Source organism: Daucus carota, chromosome 4 (assembly GCF_001625215.2).
Source record: "Daucus carota subsp. sativus chromosome 4, DH1 v3.0, whole genome shotgun sequence".
NCBI lineage: Eukaryota > Viridiplantae > Streptophyta > Magnoliopsida > Apiales > Apiaceae > Daucus > Daucus carota.
This window is the reverse complement of record NC_030384.2, coordinates 42,641,997-42,669,346: the sequence shown is the minus strand read 5'-3', so window position 1 is coordinate 42,669,346 and position 27,350 is coordinate 42,641,997. Positions and strand designations below refer to the sequence as shown.

General features: G+C 35.3%; 5 protein-coding genes across 5 annotated transcripts; 3 read left to right on the top strand and 2 right to left on the bottom strand.

Moving 5' to 3' along the window:
• Positions 1-1,811: 1,811 nt before the first annotated feature.
• On the top strand, positions 1,812-3,045 carry LOC108216184 (probable glutathione S-transferase). Its single transcript, XM_017388876.2, has 2 exons — positions 1,812-2,213; positions 2,518-3,045. The coding sequence occupies exons 1-2, from the start codon at positions 1,899-1,901 to the stop codon at positions 2,857-2,859; spliced, it is 657 nt and encodes a 218-aa protein (XP_017244365.1). The 5' UTR covers positions 1,812-1,898; the 3' UTR covers positions 2,860-3,045.
• A 5,229-nt stretch (positions 3,046-8,274) lies between these two features.
• On the top strand, positions 8,275-9,492 carry LOC108218832 (probable glutathione S-transferase). The gene is made up of 2 exons (XM_017391954.2): positions 8,275-8,677; positions 8,947-9,492. Exons 1-2 carry the CDS (start codon positions 8,363-8,365, stop codon positions 9,286-9,288), a joined length of 657 nt encoding a protein of 218 aa, XP_017247443.1. The 5' UTR covers positions 8,275-8,362; the 3' UTR covers positions 9,289-9,492.
• Positions 9,493-10,093: 601 nt separating this feature from the next.
• On the bottom strand, positions 10,094-16,969 carry LOC108218831 (translation initiation factor IF-2, chloroplastic). The gene is made up of 12 exons (XM_017391952.2): positions 15,116-16,969; positions 14,975-15,007; positions 14,585-14,698; positions 14,322-14,471; positions 14,114-14,212; positions 13,954-14,016; positions 13,533-13,688; positions 13,350-13,415; positions 12,457-12,693; positions 11,509-11,784; positions 11,168-11,356; positions 10,094-10,275 (listed from the first exon to the last, which is right to left on the bottom strand). Exons 1-12 carry the CDS (start codon positions 16,604-16,606, stop codon positions 10,114-10,116), a joined length of 3,036 nt encoding a protein of 1,011 aa, XP_017247441.1. The 5' UTR covers positions 16,607-16,969; the 3' UTR covers positions 10,094-10,113.
• Positions 16,970-17,530: 561 nt separating this feature from the next.
• Positions 17,531-24,366, top strand: LOC108218516 (uncharacterized). The gene is made up of 7 exons (XM_017391488.2): positions 17,531-17,787; positions 18,238-18,487; positions 19,403-19,526; positions 20,002-20,345; positions 20,435-22,208; positions 22,430-22,677; positions 23,987-24,366. The coding sequence occupies exons 1-7, from the start codon at positions 17,702-17,704 to the stop codon at positions 23,990-23,992; spliced, it is 2,832 nt and encodes a 943-aa protein (XP_017246977.2). The 5' UTR covers positions 17,531-17,701; the 3' UTR covers positions 23,993-24,366.
• Positions 24,367-24,443: 77 nt separating this feature from the next.
• LOC108218513 (CASP-like protein 2A1) lies at positions 24,444-25,833 on the bottom strand. Its single transcript, XM_017391486.2, has 3 exons — positions 25,482-25,833; positions 25,061-25,178; positions 24,444-24,944 (listed from the first exon to the last, which is right to left on the bottom strand). The coding sequence occupies exons 1-3, from the start codon at positions 25,700-25,702 to the stop codon at positions 24,669-24,671; spliced, it is 615 nt and encodes a 204-aa protein (XP_017246975.1). The 5' UTR covers positions 25,703-25,833; the 3' UTR covers positions 24,444-24,668.
• Positions 25,834-27,350: the final 1,517 nt, after the last annotated feature.

The window sequence follows — 27,350 nt, the reverse complement described above, 5'->3', positions numbered from 1 at the left end:
GCTTTCCGGCGATGTCGTTGTCGGTCTTCGATTGGTGGGTGTCTTCAACGGTCGGCTTCTTTTGAATTTTCTCCATAGCATTCACTTACAGTCAATTTGTTGACGTTTACTTCTTTACCGTTAACCGCTAAATTCGTCTATTTTCTTAGAAAGACAAAACCTTTTTATATGTCAGTTATGTTAATAATTTATTTATTGATTGAACACGCCAGGCAAAAAGTAGATGCGACGATTAATGAAGCGATGACTAATGAGTAAAACAGTAAAATGTTTATTTACTACTGTGATAGAGAGGGGTGTATTGGATTGGGATTTTAAAGCATTTTTTTGCATTCATCAAATCCGAGGGTATTCGATTGGGATTGTTTGAAATCCATTAAAATCTTGAGGTATTCAATTGGGATTTTAAATTATGCTACAAAATCTGGTGGTATTCAATTGGGATTTTAAATTATGCTTTAAAATCCGATGGTATTCAATTGGGATTGTTTAAAATCCATTAAAATCTGATGGTATTCAAATGCTGATGGATTTTTTTTCATTTCATAAAATGATGGATTTTGTGGCATTCTTCAGTGTATTTTAAGTTTTTTGAAATCCCACCAAATTCAATGGGATTTTGAAGTATTGTACCTAAATCCTATCAACTCTGCGACATTTCATCAAGAATCCGCACAAAATCAAAATCCCATACAATCCATTAAAATCCATAGACTAAAAACAATTCATTAAAATCCCAATCGAATACACCCCTGAGAGTCTCGCTGTGGCGGCACCGCATATTAAAGGTCCAATGACATAAATAAGTTTCTTTTTTTTACAAACACGTACTCCCTCCGTCCCTATTTATTGGAAGTAAAAATTTGTTCTTATTTATCTGTCCATTTATACTTTCAAAATTAATTTAATGATAGTTTTTCAAATATATCTCCATAATTTCAATTTTCAAGGCTTGACTTATTTAAAACTTGGTTGAATTCATGTTTTCAAGACATAAAGTAGGGATATCCCACCATTTTAAAGATATTAATTAGAGGTATTTAATGAAAAAGTTTATACAATCAATTATTCTTTGATATGTATTTTTTTTTCCAAAATAGACAGATAAAAAGGGACGGAGGGAGTAGTATTCTTATCAAAATTTCTGACAAAATAAATTTTTATATTTAGTGAAAATAGACGCTCAACGCCCACCGACTTGTCCACATAGTATGTTGACTCATAGTGGGGCTGGACTTTCATGTTTGTCAATACTTATTTCACACCGTGTAATTCCTCCCTCTCCAACTTTATTTGCCGTTTCTTTGATTTATTTGACTTCGTTTGTTCTCACTTCTCACAAAGGTAATCAGTTATTTGCCGTTTCTTTGATTTATTTGACTTCGTTTGTTCTCACTTCTCACAAAGGTAATCAGCGTTTCAGAACCGTGTCAAAATACTTACTCCCTCTGTTTTGAAATATAGGTACTTTTTTACACGTATTTTTAAGTCCTTTAACCGCAGGTTAAGAATCATTATTTTTGAAATTTTCTTTTTCTAAATAAAAATATAAATCAAATATTTTTATTCAAAAATTTTTTTTTAAAAAAATAATAATTTTTAACATACGGTCAAAGCACTCAGAAATTGCGTGCAAAAAATATAAGCGACTTATATTTCAAAATAGATGGAGTATATCGTTTAAAAAGCCCATGCAAGTCTCAGGAAGGTCCTAGAAGCTTATGGCGCAATCAAAATTGACCATGTTTTACTTCCTAAAGTCTAAAATAAATTGAAAGTGAATGTCCTCGACTCTATAAATGCAGCACGAGCCATCCATATAAGTCACACTTAACTCTGCAATAACATTTATCTATATCTGTATTATTTCTTCCTCTCTACAACTTCAAACACAAACAATGGCAAACAAGGTTGTTCTCCTAGATTTCTGGGTGAGTATGTTCGGCATGAGGGCTAGAATTGCTCTAGCTGAAAAATGCGTTGAATATGAATACGTTGAGGAAGATTTGAGGAATAAAAGCCCTCGTCTCCTTCAGGCCAACCCGATTAACAAGAAAATACCGGTTCTTCTTCACAACGACAAGCCCATCTGCGAGTCTCTGATTATTGTTCAGTATATTGATGAAGTTTGGACCAACAAACCTTCATTGTTGCCTTCTGATCCTTATGAGAGAGCTCAAGCTAGGTTCTGGGCTGATTATGTCGACAAGAAGGTATCTTTTCGATCTATCTATGCATATATATAGATCAAGATTTGTCTCAATCATTTTTTATTTCATTCTTTGATGAATGAGTACTATTGAGATCCAAGACTTTTATTGGTACTGTTGTGTAATGATAGAACAGAAATTTAATCCATCATCTTAAAAAGTACTTTTGGCACTTGATACATTAAAGATTAATAACATAATTGTTTTGCTTCTAATATTAGTCAACTATTTGAAGAAAATATGTAATGCATTTTAGAATATTATCCTGTACTTATTGCTAACTTGATTAAGAAAATATTATGGGCAGATCTATGATGGTGGGAGGAAGACAACATGGTCCAAAGGGGAAGAAAAAGAGGCGGGGAAGAAGGATTTGATCGAAAGCCTCAAGGTGCTGGAGAAGGAGCTGGGTGACAAGCCTTATTTTGGTGGTGAATCTTTCGGGTTTGTGGATATTGCACTTGTTCCATTCTCCAGCTGGTTTGCAGCCTATGAAGCAGAGGGTAACTTCAGCATCGAAGCTGAATGCCCCAAGCTGATTGCATGGGTGAAGAGGTGTTTGGAGAGGGAAAGTGTCTCCAAGGCCCTTGCTGACCCCAAGAAAGTTGTTGACTTTGTGAATACTCTCAAACAGAAGATGGCAGCTTGAGTTTGCAAGTTGAGTTGATGATTTTGAGTGCTCTGGTTGCTGTTAGTTTGGTTGAGAGCACTAGTTTCTTTGTTTTGTTTTGCTTTGGTTGTTTTCTTGTTTAGTGCTACTTGAAAAGGAGATACTTGACTGTGTCTACTGAGTTGTAATGTTTTATCAATAAAATTTCAGAATTTCTAGTCCTAACTATTTCTATTTTACCAACTATATATTTTGTACTGTTTGAGATAATCATGTAACTCTTAGACCACATCGCTATAAAATGAATAATGTGACATGAACCAGACGAAACGCACTGGCTTTTCTAGAATAACAGAAGCTTTTAAGAATTTAATACGACTCTAAATAGAACAAACTTTTTCTTGCACGGACGGACTTGAGAGGGAAGGTAAAAGACTTGGGACTGCGTGGTTGAAGTTGCTTGCTATGCGTCAGCATCTTCAGACGCATCTACGATCATATAGAATCACCGTATAAAACTAGTTGATAATGGTAATATGACACATATAAATAAAAGATATAAAAATTATATTATTATAAATAAATATTATAGACATCACGTAAAACTAAGTATTACTCCCTCTGTCCCTCTCATTTCTTTACGGTTACTATTTGGGATGTCCCTCTCATTTCTTTGCGTTACTATAAATATTAAGTTTTTCTCATCATTACCCCCACTATCTTCCCCTACTATCTCATACTCCCTCCGTCTCTTTTTATCTGTCCATTTCGGGAAAAAAAACACATACCAAGGAATAATTGATTGCATAAACTATTTCATTAAGTACCTCTAATTAATATCTTGAAAATGGTGGAAAACCCAACTTTATGTCTTGAAAACATGAATTCAACCAAGTTTTAAATAAGTCAAGCCTTGACAATTGAAATTATGGAGATATATTTGAAAAACTATCATTAAATTAGTTTTGAAAGTATAAATTGACAGATAAATAGGGACAAAATTTTACTTTCAAAGTGGACATATAAATAGGGACGGAGGGAGTATTTAACAATAAAAACTACTATTACACCCACTACTTTCCTCCACTATCACAAATCTATTATTAAATATTGATAGGTCCCACCACTTTACCCATTTTTCATCTAACTTTACTCATTTTTTATACATTGTCTTGGTCTCCGTGTCCTCCTCCAATGTAAACAATTGAGGGGGACGGAGGGAGTACATATTAATTGACATATATTGTCAATAAATTATATATATTATAATGAAAATTATAGAGATTACATAAAAAGATATTACATAAAAATTTAAATCACATAAACCGTCTGGGACTCGTGACCCTTGAATTTATCTCATGCTCAATAGAATCTCCTCAAAACTTTGGCATGCCCGAATACATTTTAAACAAACAAAAACTAGCAAGTATCTGTGCGTAGTCGAGTCGGATAAGCCGATTTTCGAGTCGAGTTTAATTCGAGTCAAATTTAATTGAGTTGAGTCGAGCCAGCTCGTTTAGTTAATTGAGCTTGAACATCTGCACGAACTCGACTCGTTTAATTTCACGAGTCGAGTCGAGCTTCGTTTAGCTAAACAAGCCGATTTTAACGAGTAGAGCGAGTTAGCTCGTATAATTACCACTCATAAACGGAGACAATATGTAAGAGCATCTCCAACCAAGAGAAGTCCATAGCTAAAAGCTTACTTGGCATACCAAAAATAAAAATTATAACCAATGCCTTCAAAAACGACACTCCAACCAGACCCACCTCTTGTCCATAATTATAGCCAACATCTTGTGGTTGGCTATATTTGCCGATCCACTGCAGGTCTGTAAGAAATCTGTAAAAATATTATACATTACTTATTACGATATTAAAGTGATAGATTCTATTTATAACAATCTAAAATATTAATAACATACTACTATTTTTAAATTATAATAATCGAATATAACCAATACCATTGAAATAAAATGTCTTAGAGCATCTCCAACGGCGTTGGCTAAATTGAACCTGTAAGACGTTATGTAAAATTTACTGAACCTATAAGACGTTGTACTTCAATGGTATCGGCTTTGTTGGTTGGCTATAATTTAAAAATGAAATGTTATTAATATTTTAGTCTGTCAAAATAGAATATATCAATTTAATATGGTAATAAATGATATGCAATCATCCTACAGATTTCTTACAGATCTGTAGATATTCGGCAAATATAGCCATCCATAGGAGATTGGCTGAAATTATAGACAACAGGTTCAAGTGGTTGGAGTATGAATTTTTCAACAAGTTGGCTAAATTTTTTATATTTGAAATGCTAACTCATCTTTTAGCTAAAGATTTTGTATAGTTGAAAATACTTTTATAGAATTAACAAATTTTATATAATATTCATCCAATTTAGCCAACAACTAAATCGATAAACGTACAGTTTAATAACAGGACGGCATACCGGATATTAGGGGTGTACACGGTTCGGGTTGGTCGGTTTACCGGAATTGAACAACCCAACCCAATTAAATCGGATTTTCAAAATTTTAAACCAACCCAAATCGTGTAAACTTTAAAACCAAACCAATTTGTAGTGTTTCGGTTTGGATTGGTTAGTCGGTTTATTAAATATATAATAAAAAAAATTAAACAGATGCTCAACTCTCCTATTCATACTAGATTAAGTATAATCAGATCAGACTACTCGGTAAAACTAAAACATGTACGGTCAATATATTAAATATTTCATAATAAATTCTCTGATATATTCAGGTTAAGAAACTTTATCTTTGAAAACATTGCAGAAGATATACATTTGGTGAACAATAATCATATATTTGCAACACTAATCACTAATTTAGACAGCAGAATATATTTAAAATATATTTGAGGTGCTGGGCTATGCATATATATATATATATATATATATATATATATATATATATATATATATATATATATATATATAGAGGGTAGCACTCCATAGCATACCCTCTTATATGGAGTTACGTAGCACACCATTATAAATATATACATAATATATATTCTATTATATTTTTTATGAAATATAATTGCAAATTTTGATTATTAAACCGAAAACGAAGTTATACAATTTTTTTATTCCAAAGATCATCTAAAATTATGCAATTTCTCAACATGATTCTATAACAGAATAATAATCATCCAGAATTATTCTGTTGTAGAATCAGTTTCGAAAATATATTTTTTTTTAATCAAATTTTAAGTGTTAAATTACTTAAAATAGATTTATTTTATAGTATTCTATATTAGAATCACGTTTTATATGTATTCTATAACAGAATTTATAATAAAATTGATGATTTATAGTGGCGCACTATGTAACTCCATATAAGGAGTTCCTCTCTGGAACGTTGGCCTATATATATATAATATTTAAAAAATATATATATATAATATTTAAAATATTTTATTTTTTATTCGGGTTGGTTTGGTTCGGCCTAAAAAAACTGAAACCCGTAACCAACCCAATTAAATCGGGGTTATATTTTTTTAAACCAAATACATATCGAGTTAAGAAAATTCGGGTTGGTTCGGTCAAAAAATATCGGTTCGGATTGGTTTGGTCTGTTTTACCGAACCAAAGTGACAGAGACTAGGAAAGTGAGAGATGAAATATTATATCATTGCTTACGTCGGGGTTTCATCGACACAATAACTTTTTATATTAATGCTCTACGCATGGAGAAGATACGATAATGTAAACAATGAGCCAAGGACCCATCAAAAAAAATGTACAGTTCTGATTTCTCTGCTGTCCAGGGATGAGTATTCATCTCGTCCCGCTCGATCCCGACCCAATCCCCGTCTCGTTCGGGTTGAAAATATGGGAAATTTTTTAGGAGCAGAAATGAGGAAAGTTCTGAAAAAAAATTCGGGATCGGGGCCGGGCCGTGGATTCGTGTCTCTCCGCCTCCGATCCCCGACCCTGAATGTATATATAAATAATAATAAATATATTTATATATATTATACTAAATAAATTATTAAAAATAGATATATTTTATAATATTAATAAAATTTAAAAACAATTTGTTATTTTTATTGGTTGATCATAATTATATTGTAATATAATATATTTTAAAATTATAAAATGGTCTTTTATTTATATTATAAATTAATTTTAATATGGTTTGATATTGAAAATATGAGATAATATCATTTTATTAGTATATTAGGAGTTAGTAATTTATTTTTTATTGAAAATTATATTATATATTATAAAGTCATTATTTTTTTTATAAAAAAAAATTTCTCCGAATGTCGCGGGGATCTCTATTCGGGGCGGGGATTCGTGTCTCCCAGCCTCCGATCCCCGACCCTGATTGTATATATAGATAATAATAATATATTTATATATATTATACTAAATAAATTATTAAAAAAAGATATATTTTATAATATTAATAAAATTTAAAAACAATTTGTTTGGTGGATCATAATTATATTGTAATATAATATATTTTAAAATTTTAAAATCGTCTTTAATTTATATTATAAATCAATTTTAATATGGTTTGATTTTGAAAATATGAGATAATATCATTTTATTAGTATATTAGGAGTTAGTATTTTATTTTTTTATTGAAAAGTATATTATATATAATAAATTATTATTTTTTTATAAAAAATTTTCTTTCTGCGAATGTCACGGGGATCCCTGTCCGGGCCGGGATTGGGGAGGAAAAAAAAATCTCCTTTTGATATTCGGGTCAGAATCGGGGATGATTTTTGAATTTGAGATCGAGAACGAGAATAACACTCCCCTTGAAATGCCCAGCCGCCCATCCCTACTGCTATCCCACTGCCCACAGCAGTTGGTAACCAAAGCGTCTATCAGAAAAAAAAAAATGAGAAAATTACCAAAGCCAAGCCCACCGACCGACAGTATGGCAGTATGCGTCCTTATCTCCATACGAATAATTGTATTTGTACATGTTCGGGCTTTCATGTTTTATCTTTCACACTATTGATATAAAACAATCGCACATATAATAAAAAGAGGAAATTTTAAAATAAGTTAATTCTTTATTATATAATATTATAATATTTAATACATTATAAATTTGGTATTAAATCATTCATCTGATAAAACCTGTTGATAATTAATATTATCATGAAGTTTATATATTATATCCGAATTCATGTAATTTTGCCCTTGTAAAAATGTGATAAAATAGGTTAACTCTTATTTTCATGTGCAGATTAAAAGTAATTAAAATAATTTTAATACAATTAAAGATAGTTGAATAAAAATCGTGTGAACCCTTTAATTCCCTTTGACATGACGCAAATCCAACGAAGGTCCCAGAAGATTGTAGTTGTACCCAAAATTGACCCTGGTTCACTACTAAAACTCTAGAATAAATAAAAAATCTACAGAGATATGGCTCGAACGGTCTCTATAAATACACCTATCCCATGCATCATTGCATCTCACTACACTATTGCATTCATCAATTATTGCATTATCATTATCTCTTGAGAAAACACACACACAGAAACAAAAATGGCTAATGAAGTTGTTCTCTTGGATGCCTGGGTGAGCATGTTCGGCATGAGGGCTAGAATTGCACTCGCTGAAAAATGCGTAAAATATGAATACGTTGAGGAAGATTTGAGGAATAAAAGCCCTCGTCTCCTTCAGGCCAACCCGATTAACAAGAAAATACCGGTTCTTATTCACAACGGCAAGCCCATCTGCGAGTCTCTGATTATTGTTCAGTATATTGATGAAGTTTGGACTGACAAGCCTTCATTGTTGCCTTCTGATGCTTATCAGAGAGCTCAAGCTAGGTTCTGGGCTGATTTTATCGACAAGAAGGTATTTTCTTTTCGATCTATTTAACTTTTGCTATATAGTTAAAGCTCAGTTAATTAATTAATATATCCTGCAAGATATTTTTTTTTTTGCTAATTATCCTGCAAGACTTTGTTGGTTTAGCTGTGTGGTTGATATTACAGAAGGTGTATACATCATCTTTAAAGATTTTTTTTAGCCCTTGCATCAATATTAAATTATTACTATGCTAATATTATAAATGTTATTCTATACTTTGTGCTATCATGATTAAAATAAAATGAAATGGGCAGATTTATGATGCTGGGAGGAAGATATGGACCACCAAAGGGGAAGAACAAGAGGCGGCGAAGAAGGATTTGATCGATAACCTCAAGGTGTTGGAAAGTGAGCTAGGCGACAAGCCTTATTTTGGGGGAGAAAGTTTCGGGTTTCTGGATGTTGCGCTTGTGACTTACTCAAGCTGGTTTGAAGCCTATGAGACTGTGGGGAACTTCAGCATTGAAGCTGAATGCCCCAAGTTGATTGCATGGGTGAAGAGGTGTTTGGAGAGGGAAAGTGTGGCCAAGGCGCTTCCTGAATCCAAGAAAGTTGTTGACTTTGTCATGGGTCTCAAACAGAGAATGGGAATTTAAATCAGTGGTCCTAAGAAGTATGCAAGTTGATTTATGATTTCGAGTGTTTTGGTTGGTTGCAAGTATGGTGCGAGTTCCTTTGCTTTTGTTTGTGTTACCTTCTTGTCTAGTTTCCTTGGGAAGGAGATACTTGATTGTGTCTTCTTAGTTGTAATGTTGTAACAGTAATAATAATAATTATTATAATAATATGTTTTCAAGTAATTTTTGTATATAAAAGAATTATAAAAATGTTAAGTTACTATCTCAAACTAACTTTTAATTTTAGATCAGTTTTAGACTTATTTTTTATTTTAAGTCAATTATTCACATATTGCACAAACAAATATTTTTCAGTTTTAAAATAAAAAACAGCTTTTAAGTCCATGACTTGAAACGTAGATAAACAGGCTATGTTGCATGGATGGATTTTTTTACACTGATCATATCAAACACGTTGGCTTTTGTAGAGTTCAAGTAGAAATAGCCAACACAGGAATGAATAAACAATGAAGGACAATAAACGTGAAACCAACTCAATAGGACCAATTACTTTTTGCACGCACAAAACATGTGAATATAACGACCGTTAGATTAATATTTTCTTGTAGAAACCATTAGATTTTTTTTAAAAAATAATTCCTTTGGTTTGTTTTCATGTTTTATGCAACGGCTTTGTCATTGCGCCGTGTCCCTTTTTTTTTTTTATCTAACTTTTTTCAATAAAAGGTTTATTAGGAAGGAGCTTCAATCTAACACCCATCAATATTTACAACACAGATAGCATTGAACAATTTACCTACGAAGGGTCATTTTTCGGGACAAGTAATATATTGTGCTTTGATGTTATCCCTCAATTCCTAGTTCTTCAAGCACTGTTGCCATTGACGCTGATGCCTCTTCAAGTGTTCGGTGCTTCTGTACTGTGTTGAAAGCCTCCAGAGTGTCTCCAGCCTCCCAATCGTTAAAGCCATCAATTCCAATGCCACACTCTAACCCGGCACTTACCTGTCCAAGTTGGCGATTAAGTAGCACTCATTAAACTAAACACCAAAAGTTGAGAAATTCAAGCATTGTGCATCACAGTAGAAACGAAATATATCAACATTATTATTCAACTCTTGTTAAGAACACTAGCTTTTTCATTTTATTAAATAATGAATAAGATGTTAATGTTTGTGCACACTACAAAACACAAAATTTAAAACACAACCAAGGAAATAATGCAATATAGGTGATGAATTAGAAGGCAATGGCATCAAATTAAAATGAAATAGCAGTAACCACAACTGGCAGAGGCATAATATTATATTTAATGTTGAACATTTTTAAGTGCATTCCTTGACTTCTGGCTATCACACAGTATCAGTTTAAGCTGAAGATACAAATTGAACAAGTGCATAGTCTACAACTTATTTGAGGAACTGAGAAAAAAAATGAAATCCAGAAAGTTGCTGCTATCCATTTACAAAGCATAACAATTGCCTGCGTCTGAAGTATTATTAACTGGAGAGGAGTTTCAAATGTAACTGAAAAAATTAAGTTGATAGTTCACAAAACATATAGAAACCAGACAATCTTAATGGTATACAGCACCCATTACAAGGTGCGGAACAGCGGGAGGGAGGGGGATATTAGCAACTGAAATTTTCCTAAAATTATAGGATGCTGAATTTTTTATAAATTATAGACTGCTGCTATACAGTATCTTAAAGATGGAACTAAAAGTAAGAACAGATTCAAGATATACTGCAAGGCGGGCTAATAAACCACCGTATTTAATTTATTTATTTTTATGTAATTCTAGAGCAAAGAAATTGCAGACCTAGTAGTGTCATTAATCATGCTTAAAAAATGAAAAGAACAAAAGGGCAAACTTAAATAGATTTTACAAGCGTACCTCTCTGACAGTCTCCTTAATCCGTCTCAAGGAGTTGAGAGCTCCAACGATGACTGTTTTACCCTTTCTACAAACCCGAATTCCACAATCTTTCGCTACTTTTCCTTCTGTTACCATACATCCAGCAAAACGACCACTACCACCGCTGAATACAGCTCGTACTTCTACTGAACCAATTGGTATCTGATCCTGTTAAGGTAAAAGAAAAGTAGTTATGAACGTATTACTACCACAATTAAAGGCCAGAACATACAACAAGAAGTACACAATAATTGCACACTTTATTAAACCTCTCAGAAAGGAGGACGAAGGAATTCAAACTTTATATAATGTATATATACCTCAACAGTGTCCAAGAGTCCCTCCATTGCAGTTCGCACGTTGTCAACGAGTTCATATATAACTTTGTACAGTCGGATCTCAACTCCTTTATTGTCAGCATAGCTCTTCACAGAACCTGCTGCTCTGACATTAAATCCAAAACAAATTGCTTTACTGGCGACTGCAAGATCAACATCGCTCTTGCTGATATCTCCAGTTGCTTGCAGGAGGAACTTAATAGTGACATTATCTTGGGGAAGCACCTGTAGTGCCTGTGTGATGGCCTCAGTAGATCCCTAGACAAATTTGACACAACCCAAATTAATTAAAAATGATAAAAGAAAAAAAATGGAATATAAAACACAACATGCATTCGGTTAAAACTATATGCAGGTTAATTTGCTTCAAATGCAAGTAATATTAAGCAAGTATATTCTTCAAGTTTATTATCCTTTTAAAATCGATCTTACAATTAACTTTGCTGATAAAGAAGATAATATAAAATAACATTCAAACAAGTGCATCCCTCCAATCTCTAAAAAGATCAGTGGTGTCCTTGCCTCAAAGTGGTTCTATGTCTCCGAGTAACAAAATGATGATGAGGTAAAAAGATACTCCCTTAGTCGGCAAATAACATCAATACTTGATTATTGACTTTTTTGATGCATGCATTGTTTATGTATATGCTTTCAAGTCTCTCAATTGATGCTTTCATTACCTCTTTTGACAAAAGCGCAAGTTAACATTTTTCTGGGATGCAAATAATTTTAAGATTCCCTTAGCCATAAGTTGAATACAAATAGCTAAATGTAGTTTACTTCAAAAAAATAAAAAAAATTAGTTAAGTGTACTCTGTCTATGATGAGAGGCAGCAATTCTATTTTAACTTTGATACATATACAAGCTTTTTAACTCCATCCCAACTAAACGCATCATCATATGTTTCAGAATAAATTTGTCATGCTTACCTGAAGATCAACCTTCATTATGATAACCAGTTGGTGCAGATCTAACCCAGTATGCGTTCTTGATGAAACGGCGGAAGCAAAGGACGAAAGTGTAACCTTTCCATCTCCAGCTTTAGCTGAAATGCGTTCAAGTCGTATTGAATCAGCTCTTGACTCTGCCCTTTCCCGTGCAATATCAAGGGCACCAACAACCTCAAACTCATCACCAGCAAATGGAACATTATTTAATCCAATGACCTGGAGATGTATGCTAATTATAAACAAGTGCGTAGGAAAATATCCATTCACATATATGAATGCTATAGCAAGATAGATAAACTGCAACATCATTAAAACATGTGACGGGAACTTTCTCTACTCTCTCTCTCTCTCTCTCTCTCTCTCTACTCTTTAGGAGTAGAAGGTCTGTGTACATCTTACCCTCCGGAGACACTGCTCTACGAGCAGGATAAACTGGGTATGTTTAATGTATGCGACCGGATCTCTAATGAAGAGCTCTTTGCATGGCCATTTGAAGTTAGAGGCTCTCATATCAATGAGCAATTGAGCTTGGCAACTATAGAAAGAGGATCCTATTACATACAGAAAAAGATTTTAACATACTTAAAATAAGACGTACACACAAACTAATTGCTATTGTTATGCTTCTATGAAGATCTAAAGCTATTGTTCGTGTTTTGCATTCAGGGGACACCTAAACTACCCAACACAGCTCAGCTTCTCAAACAGTTACAAAAAAAATAACAGAAAGAATAAAAATACATAGAAGACTGCTATTTAAAAGCAGATCCAGCTCATAATTTCCCATATCTTTCTCCAGACTGTAAATAACATGAAATATCATTTTAAATGTAGTGGGGAAAAACAGAAGTTGCAGTATCCAGATTACGAACCTGTATTGGAAAGGAGGGACCAGCTTCACTGACTAGCTTTCCACCATCATCATATAATGCCCGAACCTGAACAAATACAAATTGACAAAGCACTTCTAGATAGGCTCGGTGTAAAATAACCATATAAATACTTTTTCATCCTAGGTGGAAAAAGGGATCATGTTTCCATCCAAGAAGGTTTACCTTTCCAAAAGCTTCGCCAGACACTATTATATCTCCTTTTTTGAGTGTGCCATTCTGCACAATGAATGTAGCTACTGGTCCTTTACATTTATCAAGACCAGCCTCAACAACTGTGCCTTTGGCATTTCTGTGAGGATTAGCCTTCAATTCTTGCAACTAGAATGACAATGAAACAGAATTTAGAATGCATATATTTCTTAGAAAGTAAGAAATTATTAGAGGCCATAAGAGCAGGGGCATTCCTTTAATCTTTTCTAATACATTGAGTAAATAATATGTTAGCACCTAGCCTAGTTCAAAGGCCTTCACAGATATAATACAGCCAGGAGACGATTAATTTGCTGATACCAGAAATCATTGCGTATGAAGTAGATCTAAAGCAGCTTGGAACAAGATTTGGAATGAAAAACAAGCAACTTACCTCCGCGACAAGCATTACAGTTTCCAGAAGGTCATCCACGTTATCTCCTTTAAGAGCACTGATCTATTCAAGTGAAAGCCCAAAACTAAAATTTTAATTAGAAGACATATAATAATGTCACCAGATAATTCAATTCTATTATATGTTCCATTTTACATACTTGAACCATTGGGATATCACCACCCCAGTCTTCTGGAATCATACCAATTGAGGAAAGCTCTTGCATCACCCGCTCCGGATTAGCGCCATCTTTATCAATCTGGAGGGAAGATGGAGGTGTGTGTATATAAAAAAAATGTGTGCGACGTTGAGATACTGACAGAAAGCTAATTGCGACATGTAAGATGCCCGGGAAAAGAAGAAATTACCTTGTTAATGGCAACCACGATTGGCACTCCTGCTGCTTTGGCATGAGCTATGGCCTCATTTGTTTGGGGGCGAATCCCATCATCAGCTGCAACTACAATTATAGCAATGTCTGTGACCCTGGCTCCACGGGCTCTCATTGCCCCAAATGCCTACGGGAGCAACAAAAACATATAGCATCTCTAGGAGAGTGAGACTACTTACTGTTATAACTAAATTAATAATTTCTTTTTCAATAAAGCCTAAAACAGAAATGACATAATACCTCATGTCCAGGAGTATCTAAAAATACACATGGTTGAAACCCTCCGTCAATTGGCACTTGAACCTTATAAGCACCAATTCTTTGAGTAATACCTCCAGCTTCAGAGGCCGCAACCTGTAAATGGCAGTCAAACTTTAAAAGTGGACAACTGTAGAACACTCAGAACATCTCCTTAGTTATTATACAAGTTACACAGCAATAGGTAAGATAAAACTGTAGAACACTCAGAACATCGCCTTAGTTATTATTACAAGTTACACAGCATTAGGTAAGATAAAATATATATATTCTACTATTCCCAACTTTTAGCGGGTGCATTGGTGTCTAAGAAAGCCAATGGATTTACATGCAATTCAAATATCATAATGACAAAGATACAACACAATATACCTTGGTATTTCGAATATGATCCAACAAAGTTGTCTGCCAATGTACAACATCAAAACGTATCAACATATGCCATATAGCAAAAACTTAACTACAAATTAGTAACAGACAGAGTTTATGATAGAATAGAGCCGAGTTATCTACCTTTCCATGATCTACATGGCCCATTATAGTGAGCACTGGAGGTCTCTGTTCTAATTTGTCCAGGTCATCTTCATCCAAAATTTCCTTCCTTTTTGCCATTTCCTCCACTCTAATTGGAGCAGCATCAATTACTTCTACATCATACTCTTTGCAGACCATTTTCACAATGTCTTTGTCAAGAGTCTGCACACCGTCAGGCTTAATCCCCTTCGAGTACAAAAACCCAAGAATTTCACCTTCACTGACAGCCAAGTTGTAGGCTAACTCCATGGTCAACATACCATCTTCCTCTACCTCCAAAATTTCAGCTTTCACTGGTTCGGCATCTCTAGCTGCCTGAAGTCTAGCTGCTTTCCTACTCGCCTTGCTCCATTTCCTGCCTTTCCTTGATGTAACAACACCATGAATAAAACCATCAAGTTCTGATGCCTCCTCATCAGGAATATCATTCTTAGCCATACGCCTACGTGATCCTCCAGATAGACCAGTTTTTCTACTGAAGTCATCCCTGAACCTCCCAGACGAAGAAGCTTTTTTAGGTTTGGGAGGTGCCAATACAGATTCTGCAATCAAAGGATCTACTGCAGACTTCTTAGACGCAAACCTGTCAATCAATATTGGCTTGTGTTCTTTTGTTGTTGCAGCGGAGGTGGCTCCAACAGCTGATAACGCTGTTGCTGCACCATCTTTCAAAATGGGTCTCTCAATTATCGGCTTTGGAGCTGCAGATGGTCTCACTTGCAGTTCTGGTTGGACTTTTAAAGACGATTGATCTGGTCTAAAAGGAGCAGCAAGTGGTGACTCAACCCTCACGACTGTTTTTGTAATTATTTCTCCTTTGTCAACATCCCCATTCTTTGGTTGTTTTTTAACCACCTTTATAACTGTGGCGACTGGGTTTCCCTTTCGCCACACACTCTTTAAAGTCTTTGACTTTTTAACTGTTCTACGAGTAACCGGTGCATTTCTCTGGTTGGCGCCTGTAAATGTTGGTGGCCTTCTAGCTGATGTGACAGCTTTCTTACTTGTTTCTAGCTTCTCAGCCTTCTCTAGTACCTCTCCAAGAGACTCAATCACCATATTTCTCTCTTCTTCTTCAACTTTTAACTTCTCATCCTCCCAATTAGGTTTTAAACGGTCCCACTTCACACCATTGATGCCCAAAAGGAGCTCAGCCTTAGGCCCAGATTCTAATACATGTCTAGGCGATGCATTCCTAACGAGATCACTTTCATCCACATTACTACCTCTAAATGTAGTATCAAGCGATACCGAATTCTCTTGAGCAATGCACTCAGTGGTGATCGAACATTTACAAATACACTCATACCTCCATTTCTTCCCAAACCTTACTTCCCGAAAACTACAAGAATTTCTAGAAAAGCAAATACGACTAGAAAACGAAAGGGAGCCCTCAAATTGGGCAGAAGAACAAGTACATCCTAAACTAGCTAATGAAGCAATAGAACTCATATTAACACTAAATAACATTCCAACATCAGCTTTCACCGACTAGTAATTTAACAATGCAAATGCCAGAACATAAATACTGCACTCTGTTCTTAATCAGATGACAAACATACTTATCAATCCGGTGTTATGAATGATCCCATGACACTGGCCTTAAATTCAACAAGCAAATACATGGGGCACATCACAGAAACTGAATTTTTTCACGGTAGATTAAGTGACACAAATATAACTCTAAAAACACACAGCCATTGAGTAGGAGTTAAAATTGAGAAGATTGAAGAGTAAAAACCTGACCTTTGAGATATTGGAATTGCGAGTTTCTTGCAGCGGATAAGAAAATAAAAAGGGGATGGGTGAAGTTTAAAATCAAGAATGAGGAGGTATTCGGTAAAAGCAGAGAGTGTTTTTCAGATTAATTTTTTTTCATATTTTTTCTTATAAGAAAATACATTGTATAGTGAAAGATTAATTATAATTTCTCACCAAAAAAGGTTTGAATATAGATAAGGATTTTTTTTGTTCGGACATATATCAAAAACTTACTTTTTGAGAAAACATCAATCAAATAAATTAATAAGAATATTTTCTTCCTTTCAAAAAAAGAAATTTGTGAAACACAATGTTAATGTTAACATCTTCATATGATATTATATGCAAAATTTTTATCATAATTTAAAATAGCTGAATATTTTTTTTGTTATAATATTAGTATTATAAATATATTGACATATTAAATTAAATTTACATATTTATTTATATATATATTATTAATTTAAATCTAAATTATTAATCCATAATCCACACCGATAATCCCCCCCTCCCCAATAATTAAAGTTTAGGTACCGATGAATAAAGTAAGTTAATATATAATGATGATTTTTGTACATTTATATTTTGATAAACAGATAAAGTACTAGCAATTACCAAACCACTACCTACGAAAATGCCACTTTGAGTATGTATACAACGTATGACTTGCTTTTTTACGAGTGCGTTAGAGAGCAGCAGACACAGTGTGAGGCATATGCGAGTAATTTTAGTTCTGAGATAGAGACTACACAGAGTCACACACTACAGTAGCAGTATTGTACAAATAGATATAAGGATCGAGATATGAACGAGATGAGCTCAAGTGGAGGAGGAGATCTATTAATGGCTCCGGCTAAATCTTCTTCTTCACCTCCTACCCCTGCTGCCAGGTATTTCCCCATACCCACTTCAATTTTGTATACTCACTTATTAATATATGTGTATTGATGTTTGTTAATGGGGTTTTAGTCTTTAACTTGTGCCAAAATCATTGCTTTTTTGGTTTCTTGATTGTATTTCGGACTTTGCAGATCTGTAAAGTTCTTGATTTTGTTGTTTTATATTCTTATAATCTTGGGTTTTTAATTAAGGTGGCCCCTTCTTGTTATATGTATAAAAATCAAATCTTTGTTACAGCTTATTATTCAAGAAACCTTGGTGATAGCCATAATTTAACCAATTTCATCCGTGGAATGTGTTGCTATTTGTAGTACGTCAATTACTGTTGAAGAAATTACATATTTTCTGGAATTTAGATTGATATGTAGTTTTGTGTTAAGCACCTAGGGTTTTGTCCGCTGCTTCGCAAAACTATTAAAATTCTGTTTTTTTGATTTTAGTTCTGCAGGAGCTTCATCTCCTGTCATTCCTGTAAATGCTGGCAGTACCGACTGGTTAGGCCATGGACAGGGTTCCAAAGCAGATTCAGTATCACATGTTGGTTCACAGCCTGTGCGGGCTTCGTTGAGTACGACTGCCGGTGGTTCAGCCATTGGATATTCACTGTCATCATGCAGACCATGGGAGAGAAATGACTTACTAAAACGGCTCGCAACATTTAAGCCTTCAAGCTGGTCTTCAAAGCCCAAGGTTTGGAACCACTCTTATTTCTTGTGGTGCTTAACCTAACCTAGTTTTTTGTAATCTTTTAAGTAAGATAATGGTGTATTTAATATTATTTTTTCAACGCGGAAGTAGTCTCTAGATTGCTAAAACTGCAGATTATGCCAAGTAATAGTGTAATACAATGTTATAGGTGGGACTTTTTGGCAAATGAGTTTAGGAAATGTTTTTGATTGAAAGTTCTTATATATCATACCCTTTAAATCATAAGCACCGGATCTGTGTTTCTTTTTTGAAATTTAGAAATTTTAAAGTTTCTTTACGTGGAGTCTTGGAATTTTGTTCCTGTATTCTATTACCCAATTTAGCTCAAGGAATCTAGTAAAATTAAGTCCCAGGCAAGACCGCAAGAGAGTAACTATTATATATATATATTCCTATTATGCTATCTGGAAAACAATGGTGATACATGACAGCTTAATAGGAATTCCCAACTTTTAGTTCTGATGACCAAGAATATTCACATATATCCTGTTTATTCACTTAAGGTTTTAATAGTCTAGAGCCTGTGATTGTCTCGTGCCTGTGATTGTGAGCTGGATCAAATCCAGGATCACTGGATCAGTGTTAAATTTACTTGAACTTCAGTTGCACACTCAATCTAATGAAGTTTCCTCACATCAGTAAGTCCAGTCTTTATACGCCGGAGTTGATTGAATGAAATATTGACCTAAAATTTATGTGGTATCCTCCAAACATAAAATAACCTATTTGAACAGCCTCATCTATACAAAAATAGCAATTAGAATATTCGAGTAACACTCCAAAGCAAGTTTACAATAAACAATTACCTCAATAAGCAGATGACCCAATTCATTATAAAATTTAATATATTATTATGACTTTACAAATCTGTATTTATGCAAGCATGATTCTTTATAGGCTTCCAGTAATTTGGCATGTGCCAGAAGAGGCTGGGTTAATGGGGATGTTGATAATATCGAGTGCGAGTCTTGCGGTGCAAACTTGAAACTTTTTACAGCTGCTTCTGGGAAGTCAATAGAAGGTGAATAATTCTGTTAATTTACTCGGCATGATATTGGTTTTGTTCTTTTTTTTCTTTTTCTTTTTTTTTGTTGGGGGGGGGGGGGGGGGGGGGAATGTGTGTTATATCTCCTACCGGCTTACTTGTGAATTAGATACAGAATATTTTCTATATTACATAAATGCCATTCCTGCATTGATTTAATGAAGTCTCATGACTTTCTGTTTGGATCAAATTGGGCTATCACGTGATTACTTACTCGTACCATTTCAAAGTGATTTTCGAACAATGCATGCAAATAGACATAATTTGTAGTTTCGATAATTAACTGCCAAGATTTTTCTGCATTAAGAGTTACCGTACACTTCTTAATGAAGGTTGTACTCATTACGCATTGCATATGACGTAGACTGATAAACAAGTTGTTAGCAGTCTCTGTGCTTGTATACATATGACACAAATGGGCTTTGCATGTTTTGTTAAATATTTTTAATAGCTGAAAGTTCTGGGGAAGAGTTTGCTCGGTTGCTTGATGAAGGACACAAAACCGATTGCCCCTGGAAAGGAAACGTATGTGCTGAGAGCTTGGTGCAGTTCCCTGCTACTCCGTCAGCGCTGATTGGTGGTTATAAGGATCGCTGCGAAGGGCTTCTACAGTTTCCTTCCCTCCCTATCGTAGCTACATCTGCAATCGAACAAATGCGAATTTCAGGCGGTCTGCAAATAGACCACTTTCTGGTTCACCTACAGGCTTTTACAGTTGAGGAATCTGCCTTTAAAGCTGACATTATGCCACATGAGGAGAAAACGAGAGAGGAGTTTGTCTGTAACTATGCTCGTGTAAGATTATCTATGATGGTAAATTAACAATGCTTTAATTCACTGTTCTTTAGATCACTCTTCATTTAACGAAGTTTCCTCGAACTTAGGCCCAAAAGCTGATTAGCTTATGTGGATGGGAGCCAAGGTGGCTTCCAGTTGTTCAAGATTTTGAAGAGCATTCTGCTCAATCTGCTAAGAATGGACACTCATTTGGTCCTAAAGAATCTCACCGTCTTCGTGGCCGCAAGCCTAGCAAGACAGCATTGTCTGCTTCAACTAACATTAGCTCTAGAAAGCATGAAGTGATGGGTCCCAAGTCGACATGTGAATCCAGGTCTCCACTGCTAGATTGTAGCTTATGTGGAGCAACAGTTAGGGTCTTAGATTTTCTAAATGTTGCTCGTCCCGCATCCATAGCTCCCAGTAGTGCTGATATTCCTGAAACAAGTAAGAAAATAGCATTGACACGTGGAGTAAGTGCAGCAAGTGGAATTAGTGGATGGGCTGCTACAAATGGTATAGAAAAAGAGCAGACCGAAGACCATGACTGCGCCGCGATTACAGATGAGGGTAAACTGTTGTCCAGTGCTGTTGTGGATCTTAAAATGGTTGATCTGTTATCCTCTGCAGAACTGCAGACAGCTGGAATATCTGAACACCATGATGATGTAGCTATTGGCAGAGATCTGATTATGAGGAAGCCTTCTAACAGTGAAGTTGGTGATCATGCACAATCATATGAGTCACGTGGTCCTACTCACGACTCTCACAAACGGAACTTAGAAGGTGGAAGCACAGTTGATGGGCCACATGTAATGACGAGACAAGTGGACCGTATTGCAGGTACTGTTATTGACCGTGATGGTCAGGAGGGAAAGATTGATGATCAGTTCTCCGGCGGCCCTTCCAAACGTGCTCGTGATTCTTATGCTTTCGAAACCCATCACCCGTCATATAAGCGGGATTCATCGGTCAATGGTCCTAGCCAGTCAGTGGCTTTTGAGATCGGTAGAGATCATAGCAGAGAATATCCTTCTCGCTCGAGGAATGATCAACATATTGGTGTCCCATCCACTATAGATTCAACACGTGCTTCCTCTGTTATTGCAATGGATACAGGCTATCATAGTGCGGACAATGATTCTATGGAAAGTGTTGACAATCGTCCTGGAGATATGGATGATGTCCACTTTCCCTCCATGCCTTTGTTTAGGAATCCAGAAATAAATGAGGCCTCAGAACTGAACTACAGTAATCAAGCACAGCAGAGTGTTTCTCCTGCTCCAGTGAGGTATGATGGTGAAATAGGTATTAGCAGCACCAACGAAGGGGAAGAAGTAATGAAGACAGACATTATGGCTGCTAGTGCAAGAGATAGGCCTTGCTTTGAAATGAGCGGTGGAAATCTTGGTATGAGGGCTAGTCTTGAAAATGAAATTCATTGTAATGATCTATCTATCCATAAAGTTGATAGTGTTGTTGGTGATATAGAACCTGGTGCTGAAGTAAATGAAAATCAGGGTCAAACCAGCGACTACGCCACAGATCCAGGCTTGATGGGTGATTTTGTGCCTCAAGAAATGGTTGTAGAATATCCTCAAGGTGGTAGCCAAGGTCTAGTGGCGCAGTCTGTAGAAAGGGCTGGCAGTGGCTTGAAAATTATTGGGTCTGCCAGAGCAGAATCTATTGAGAGTGGTGAAAAGACCAATGACATGCATCTCCTGCCTAATGAGCACAGTAACCATCCTTCTCTCTCTTGCAATGCAAATATATTTTCTACCTGTGAAGCCTCAAAAGAAGAAGTTACTCAGGTTGTCAAGCAATTACCCTCTGACGAATGTGGATACCCTAGGCCAGAGTACATTGCTGCAAATAACACTGGTATATATATTAAACTCCTCAACTTCAAAGCTGAACATCACCAAATATATTATTGTAGATTCTCCCAATGTTTAGCACAATGTCAGAGTCCAGCGTTTGTTTTGGACTGAAATTGACTTCTAATCTAGCTTCATATGTTACTGGCCTTTTACATATGTTTTAGTAATTATATATAATAAAATTATGTTGCTGTTTATATATATCCCTTAAAATGTTTTCAGGGCCTCCAAACTTTGAAAGCAACTATGAAGAAGCTGTGGAATTTGATCCAATCAAGCACCACAGTTATTTCTGCCCTTGGGTGAACGAGAATGTAGCTGGAGCTGGTTGCGGGAGTGGCTCCACTGGTGTGAGTGCTATACCTCTATGTGGTTGGAAGCTAACATTAGATGCGCTAGATGAATTTCAGTCACTCGGACATGTTCCTAATCAAATCCGAGAGTCTGAATCAGCTGCATCTCTTTTTAAGGTTAGTCATTTATGCTGGGTTGGCTAGTGAGTTACCTTTTCTTTCCCTTTTCTTTTGTAATTATAAGTACTATAATTTTGGTATGCACTTGTGTTGGTTTTATAGATTTCCTGCATACGTTTTCCCATTTAACGGTGGATTTTCAGTTTCATTTGTCTTGTTACCATGTCTGTATGTGATTAAATTTTTTTAGATATATATCTTGAAGTTATTCCATTTCTCTGTAAGATGACATGTCTTGACTTGGTAGCTGAAAGGTCTTGGATACTTCTTCCTGCCACTATACAGCCTCATATATTACTAAATTTGAATCTAAAGCTGTATCATTTTTTTTTTTAATATTTAAATACACTCATACACCCATACATCTTGTCTTCGACAAGATTCGAACCCTCGGCCTTCATCAAGTACAGCGAGAGTGATACCATCTGACCAAGTGTTTGAGGCTGATCATTTGATTACTGGTCCTAAACTTGTGACACACAACTCCTTTAGCAGAAGCCATGAACAGAACTGACTGAAAATATAGAGATGCAATTATTCAACTGGTATTGTTTTTCCTATCAAGAATTTACTTCTAACATATTTTAACATCTGGCTGGCTATATGTGATGCAAGTCTGTGGCAAAATCTTAACACAAAAAAATAAAGTCTGTGGCAAAGTTCTATGCCTGTGTTTCTGAGCAACAGGGATCAGAAAACATGCACACTGTGTTCCTGAGTTTTTTAGATAAAGAAAAACGAAGAAAGAAAATTGAAGTTGAGAGAGAACAATGGGGAAAAAAAAACTGTGTATGATTTTCTTTCTTATGTTGAGGAGTTTCTTGAGAGAAGAAAAGGATGTGGAGATATGTAAAATGAATTATACATATCATTGTAACATATCTCTCTCCTAGTCTTCCTATTTTTCAGGAAGAAAGTTTTAGGGAGAATCGAGTCGTATTTTTACCTGCCTTTCTTTCCTTAACAATAATCAGAAACACTAGAGAACAATAAATAATCATATTTCTTTCCCTTTCTCTACAACACTTTCTCGGGAATACATTGGTAGAGCTTTGGAGTATGCAACCTGGCTGTTAAGTGGAGCAGCCATCTTCCCTCTTATATATTTTTCTTGTTAGTGCAATGGATGGAGAAAATTGTAACTTGAACACTTGTGCTTGGTATATGTAACTTGTGAAGTGATTTTCTTTAAGGATAATGTAGTCAAAATTTGCAGCAGTGCAATGTTCAACTATGAACATTTGTTCGTTTACATGTAGAAAATGGTGTGCTCGCTCCTTCAGTGTTGTTTCATTTTTTCTTGCAGAATTAGTTGGGCTATGCCTGCCGTCGTTTGCGGTTGTAAGCAGTGCTATCTGTCTACTTGAGATGTGCAAGTTGTTACCATTAAAGTGTTGCTTTGTGTACAAACCGGGATTCTGCTGGCTTGTGGATCGAGACTTGAAGAATTGATAGATATCCTATTTCAACAACATTGTTGTTTCTTGTGGTTAAAAGATTTGGATTTTGGACATATTTAGTCAGCGCAAATAATTATATGTTGTCTAAAATTTGTAAACACCGAGACGAGAATGAAATAATTTGAATTTCATTTTTCGCCATTTGCTATTGTTGCTGATGGATTCTTTGTGACAATGTTTTATATTATTAAATGAGAACGAAAATATAAGAATCTTTGCTGGTCGACATTTGGAGTTGTATTATTTTTATTTAGCCCTAAGGGCTATCGGAAGTGACTGGAAATGAAATGTTAACTATCAGAATATTACGAAGACAAAGAAGTTGTTGGTTATATTCCAAAGGATATCAGGGTTTTACTTGGCAAGGCCATCATAGTTAAAAACTAAAAGGCTTGCTTTGTGTTGATGCTTCTTTATAAACAATGAGCATACATTATTACTTGCATGTCACTACTGTTTTATTATTCTGTTGCAGGGTTTAGCAAGTTCTACATAGCAGAAGACACATCTCCAGGCTAAATCATGTGCTCAGGCGCGGAATGCAGGTGTGATCTCGATTCCTTTGTTAGAGTAAGCAACTGGTGCATCATATTTGCTGAAGAGCCTGTAGGAAGACATGAGCGAGAGCAGGGCGTAGCAAACGACGACTCCAAAAGTGAGGATCAGTGCTGCTGTGGCTTTGTGACAGAAAATTCCGAAGGATTCACAAGCTGAACTCCATGTCGTCGCTGCATTTCCCTTGTATGCAAGGTATATCACCTCCGTCGATATTGCCCCAGCTCCCAGTACTATGTAAGTAAACATCTGTACATATGAGATACTGTAATCAGTTGATAATCAATTGCAGTTAGTTAAAAGTGTTTCTATATTAAGACTATGTAAGATTCTGTGGGATTCGATAAACGACGTAATTGAAGAACCTGGTCGAGGAGGAAGAAGGTCCAGGCTCTTGGCATGGTAGATGGACGAGGAACAGCTGATACAATTGCTGAGAGGAGGGAATAAGCTGCACAGACGCCATTGGCGTGTACCAAGTACCTGTAATTATTAGCAGGCCGGTTAATAAGAACTCGGGTTATTTCTCTCCCCGTCTCCCTCATTTCTATACCGTTTATTCCATTGTTTTGACACATATTTCAAAGTTTCTAATATCCTGACGTAAACATAATATATAAAAATTTTAAGATCGAAGGGTTTATTCCATTTCTAGTACCTTAACGTAGAATATGACACGACAAATGTTTGAACGAGTATTTAAATTTTTGTAATCGAGTCGACCTTGCCCTACCACAAAATTAATGGTTACAGAAATTTAACTAGAAAAGGGAGTTGCGGGGGGACCTGAAAGCGGCAAGATCGGAATAAGAGACGGAACCAAAGTCATTGGATTGGGAGTTTTTGAGCATGAGAACAAGAGCAGAGAGACAGAGAGCCATGGGCAGCAAACGCAGCAAAGTCTCCACAATATTATTATTCTTTCTTTCTTCATCTTGCCTTGATGCTTGCATCCCCATCCCGGCTGGTGAATTTGCAACAATGTTACTACTCTTGATGTCTGCCATATCAATGCAGAAAGAGTGGGTAGCGAATTGCTTAAGGAGGTGAATGAAGAAAATAGTAGAGGAGAGGGGGTTGGGGGATGATTAAAGATTGATGATGGAGTGTGGAGGTTAGTTGATAGCAACTTCAAATTATTAATGAAGGGGGGAGGATTTAGGTAGTAGGGGTGGGGGTGGTTGAGAGAAATGAATGTCTCATCATCATCATGTAGCATTGAATGCTAAACTTCACACTTTTCCATGCCATGCATTTCCTCCACGCTTGCTCGTCGTGCGCAACCCTTCATTCAATTTTCATCCCCTCTTGCTATACCCTCTGCTACGAACAATTGTCTTACACGTACTTCTCCGTCCCTTTTTAGTTGTCACATCTGGTTTTGTGCCGATCAAATTGACTAAAGTTTGACTGAAATTTATTAATATTTTATCAACTAAAAAAATATAAAAAATATGTCATCGGAAATAATTTTAAATCTACTTTAAGATGTAATTTTTAGTTTTTTAAAATAATAAAAGAGTGACTTGTAATTTTTGGTCAAAAATTAGTCAATTTGACCAACAAAAAAGAAAATGTGACAACTAAAATGGGATGGAGGGAGTATTTTATTTATAAAAATTTTAATGTTATATGATAGAATATAATAATAATAATATCATATATTTTTTTTCATGATTAATTTTAAATTGAATTATATTATTTTAACTCATATTTATTATTAAACATGTTAGATATTATTACTATTTATAATAAAGTAATTGATATAAAATCTGAAATAGAATATGATAAAATAGATGAATATATAAATATAGGTCAGTTGTTCGTGTCATAGGTATACCGTAGCATGCTATCAACGTTTTTTTTGTGTTAGATGATATTAATCTTAGATTTTTGATGAAAATACATAGATTTTTATATTTTCTCCGATATTTTTTAATAAAAAATATCACTCATTCTAGAATTATTATTATGTAGCGATCTTTTCGGCATCGTATAATCCATTACTGTGGACTAAGAGCATCTTCAACCATACAAACCCCTTAGCTAAAAAATGAGTTGGCATTCCATATATAAAAAATTTAGCCAACTTGTTGAAAAAATCATACTCCAACCATGTGAACCTGTTGTCTATAATTTTAGCCAACCTCCTATGGATGACTATATTTGTCGAACCTCTACGAGTCTGTAAAAAATCTGTAGGATGATTGCACATCATTTATTATCATATTAAACTGATATATTCTATCTTAACAAACTAAAATATTAATAACATTCTATTTTTAAATTATAGCCAATCAATATAGCCAATGTTCAACAAATTTTACATAATGCCTTGCAGGTTTGGTTTAGCCAACGATTAGTGCTCTGAGGAGTAGATCTTATTCTATGAAAACAAAAAGAGCTGTTTTCAACTTCGCCAACAAAGCATCCATGGCCGCTTTCGCTACAACAGCTGACAAATCACGTTCCAGAATTGCTACCATGTCCATAGATGCCATCCTAGTCCTAGCCGACGCTGCTGCCATATTAGCCATCAATATTTTTTTTTAACCGCTGCTTTGGACATTTTAGCTGCAAATTGCTGCTTCCTCAGGCTGCTCCAGCCGCCAACACTTTCACTTTTAATTCCAGGCGGAACATACACATCGAAGT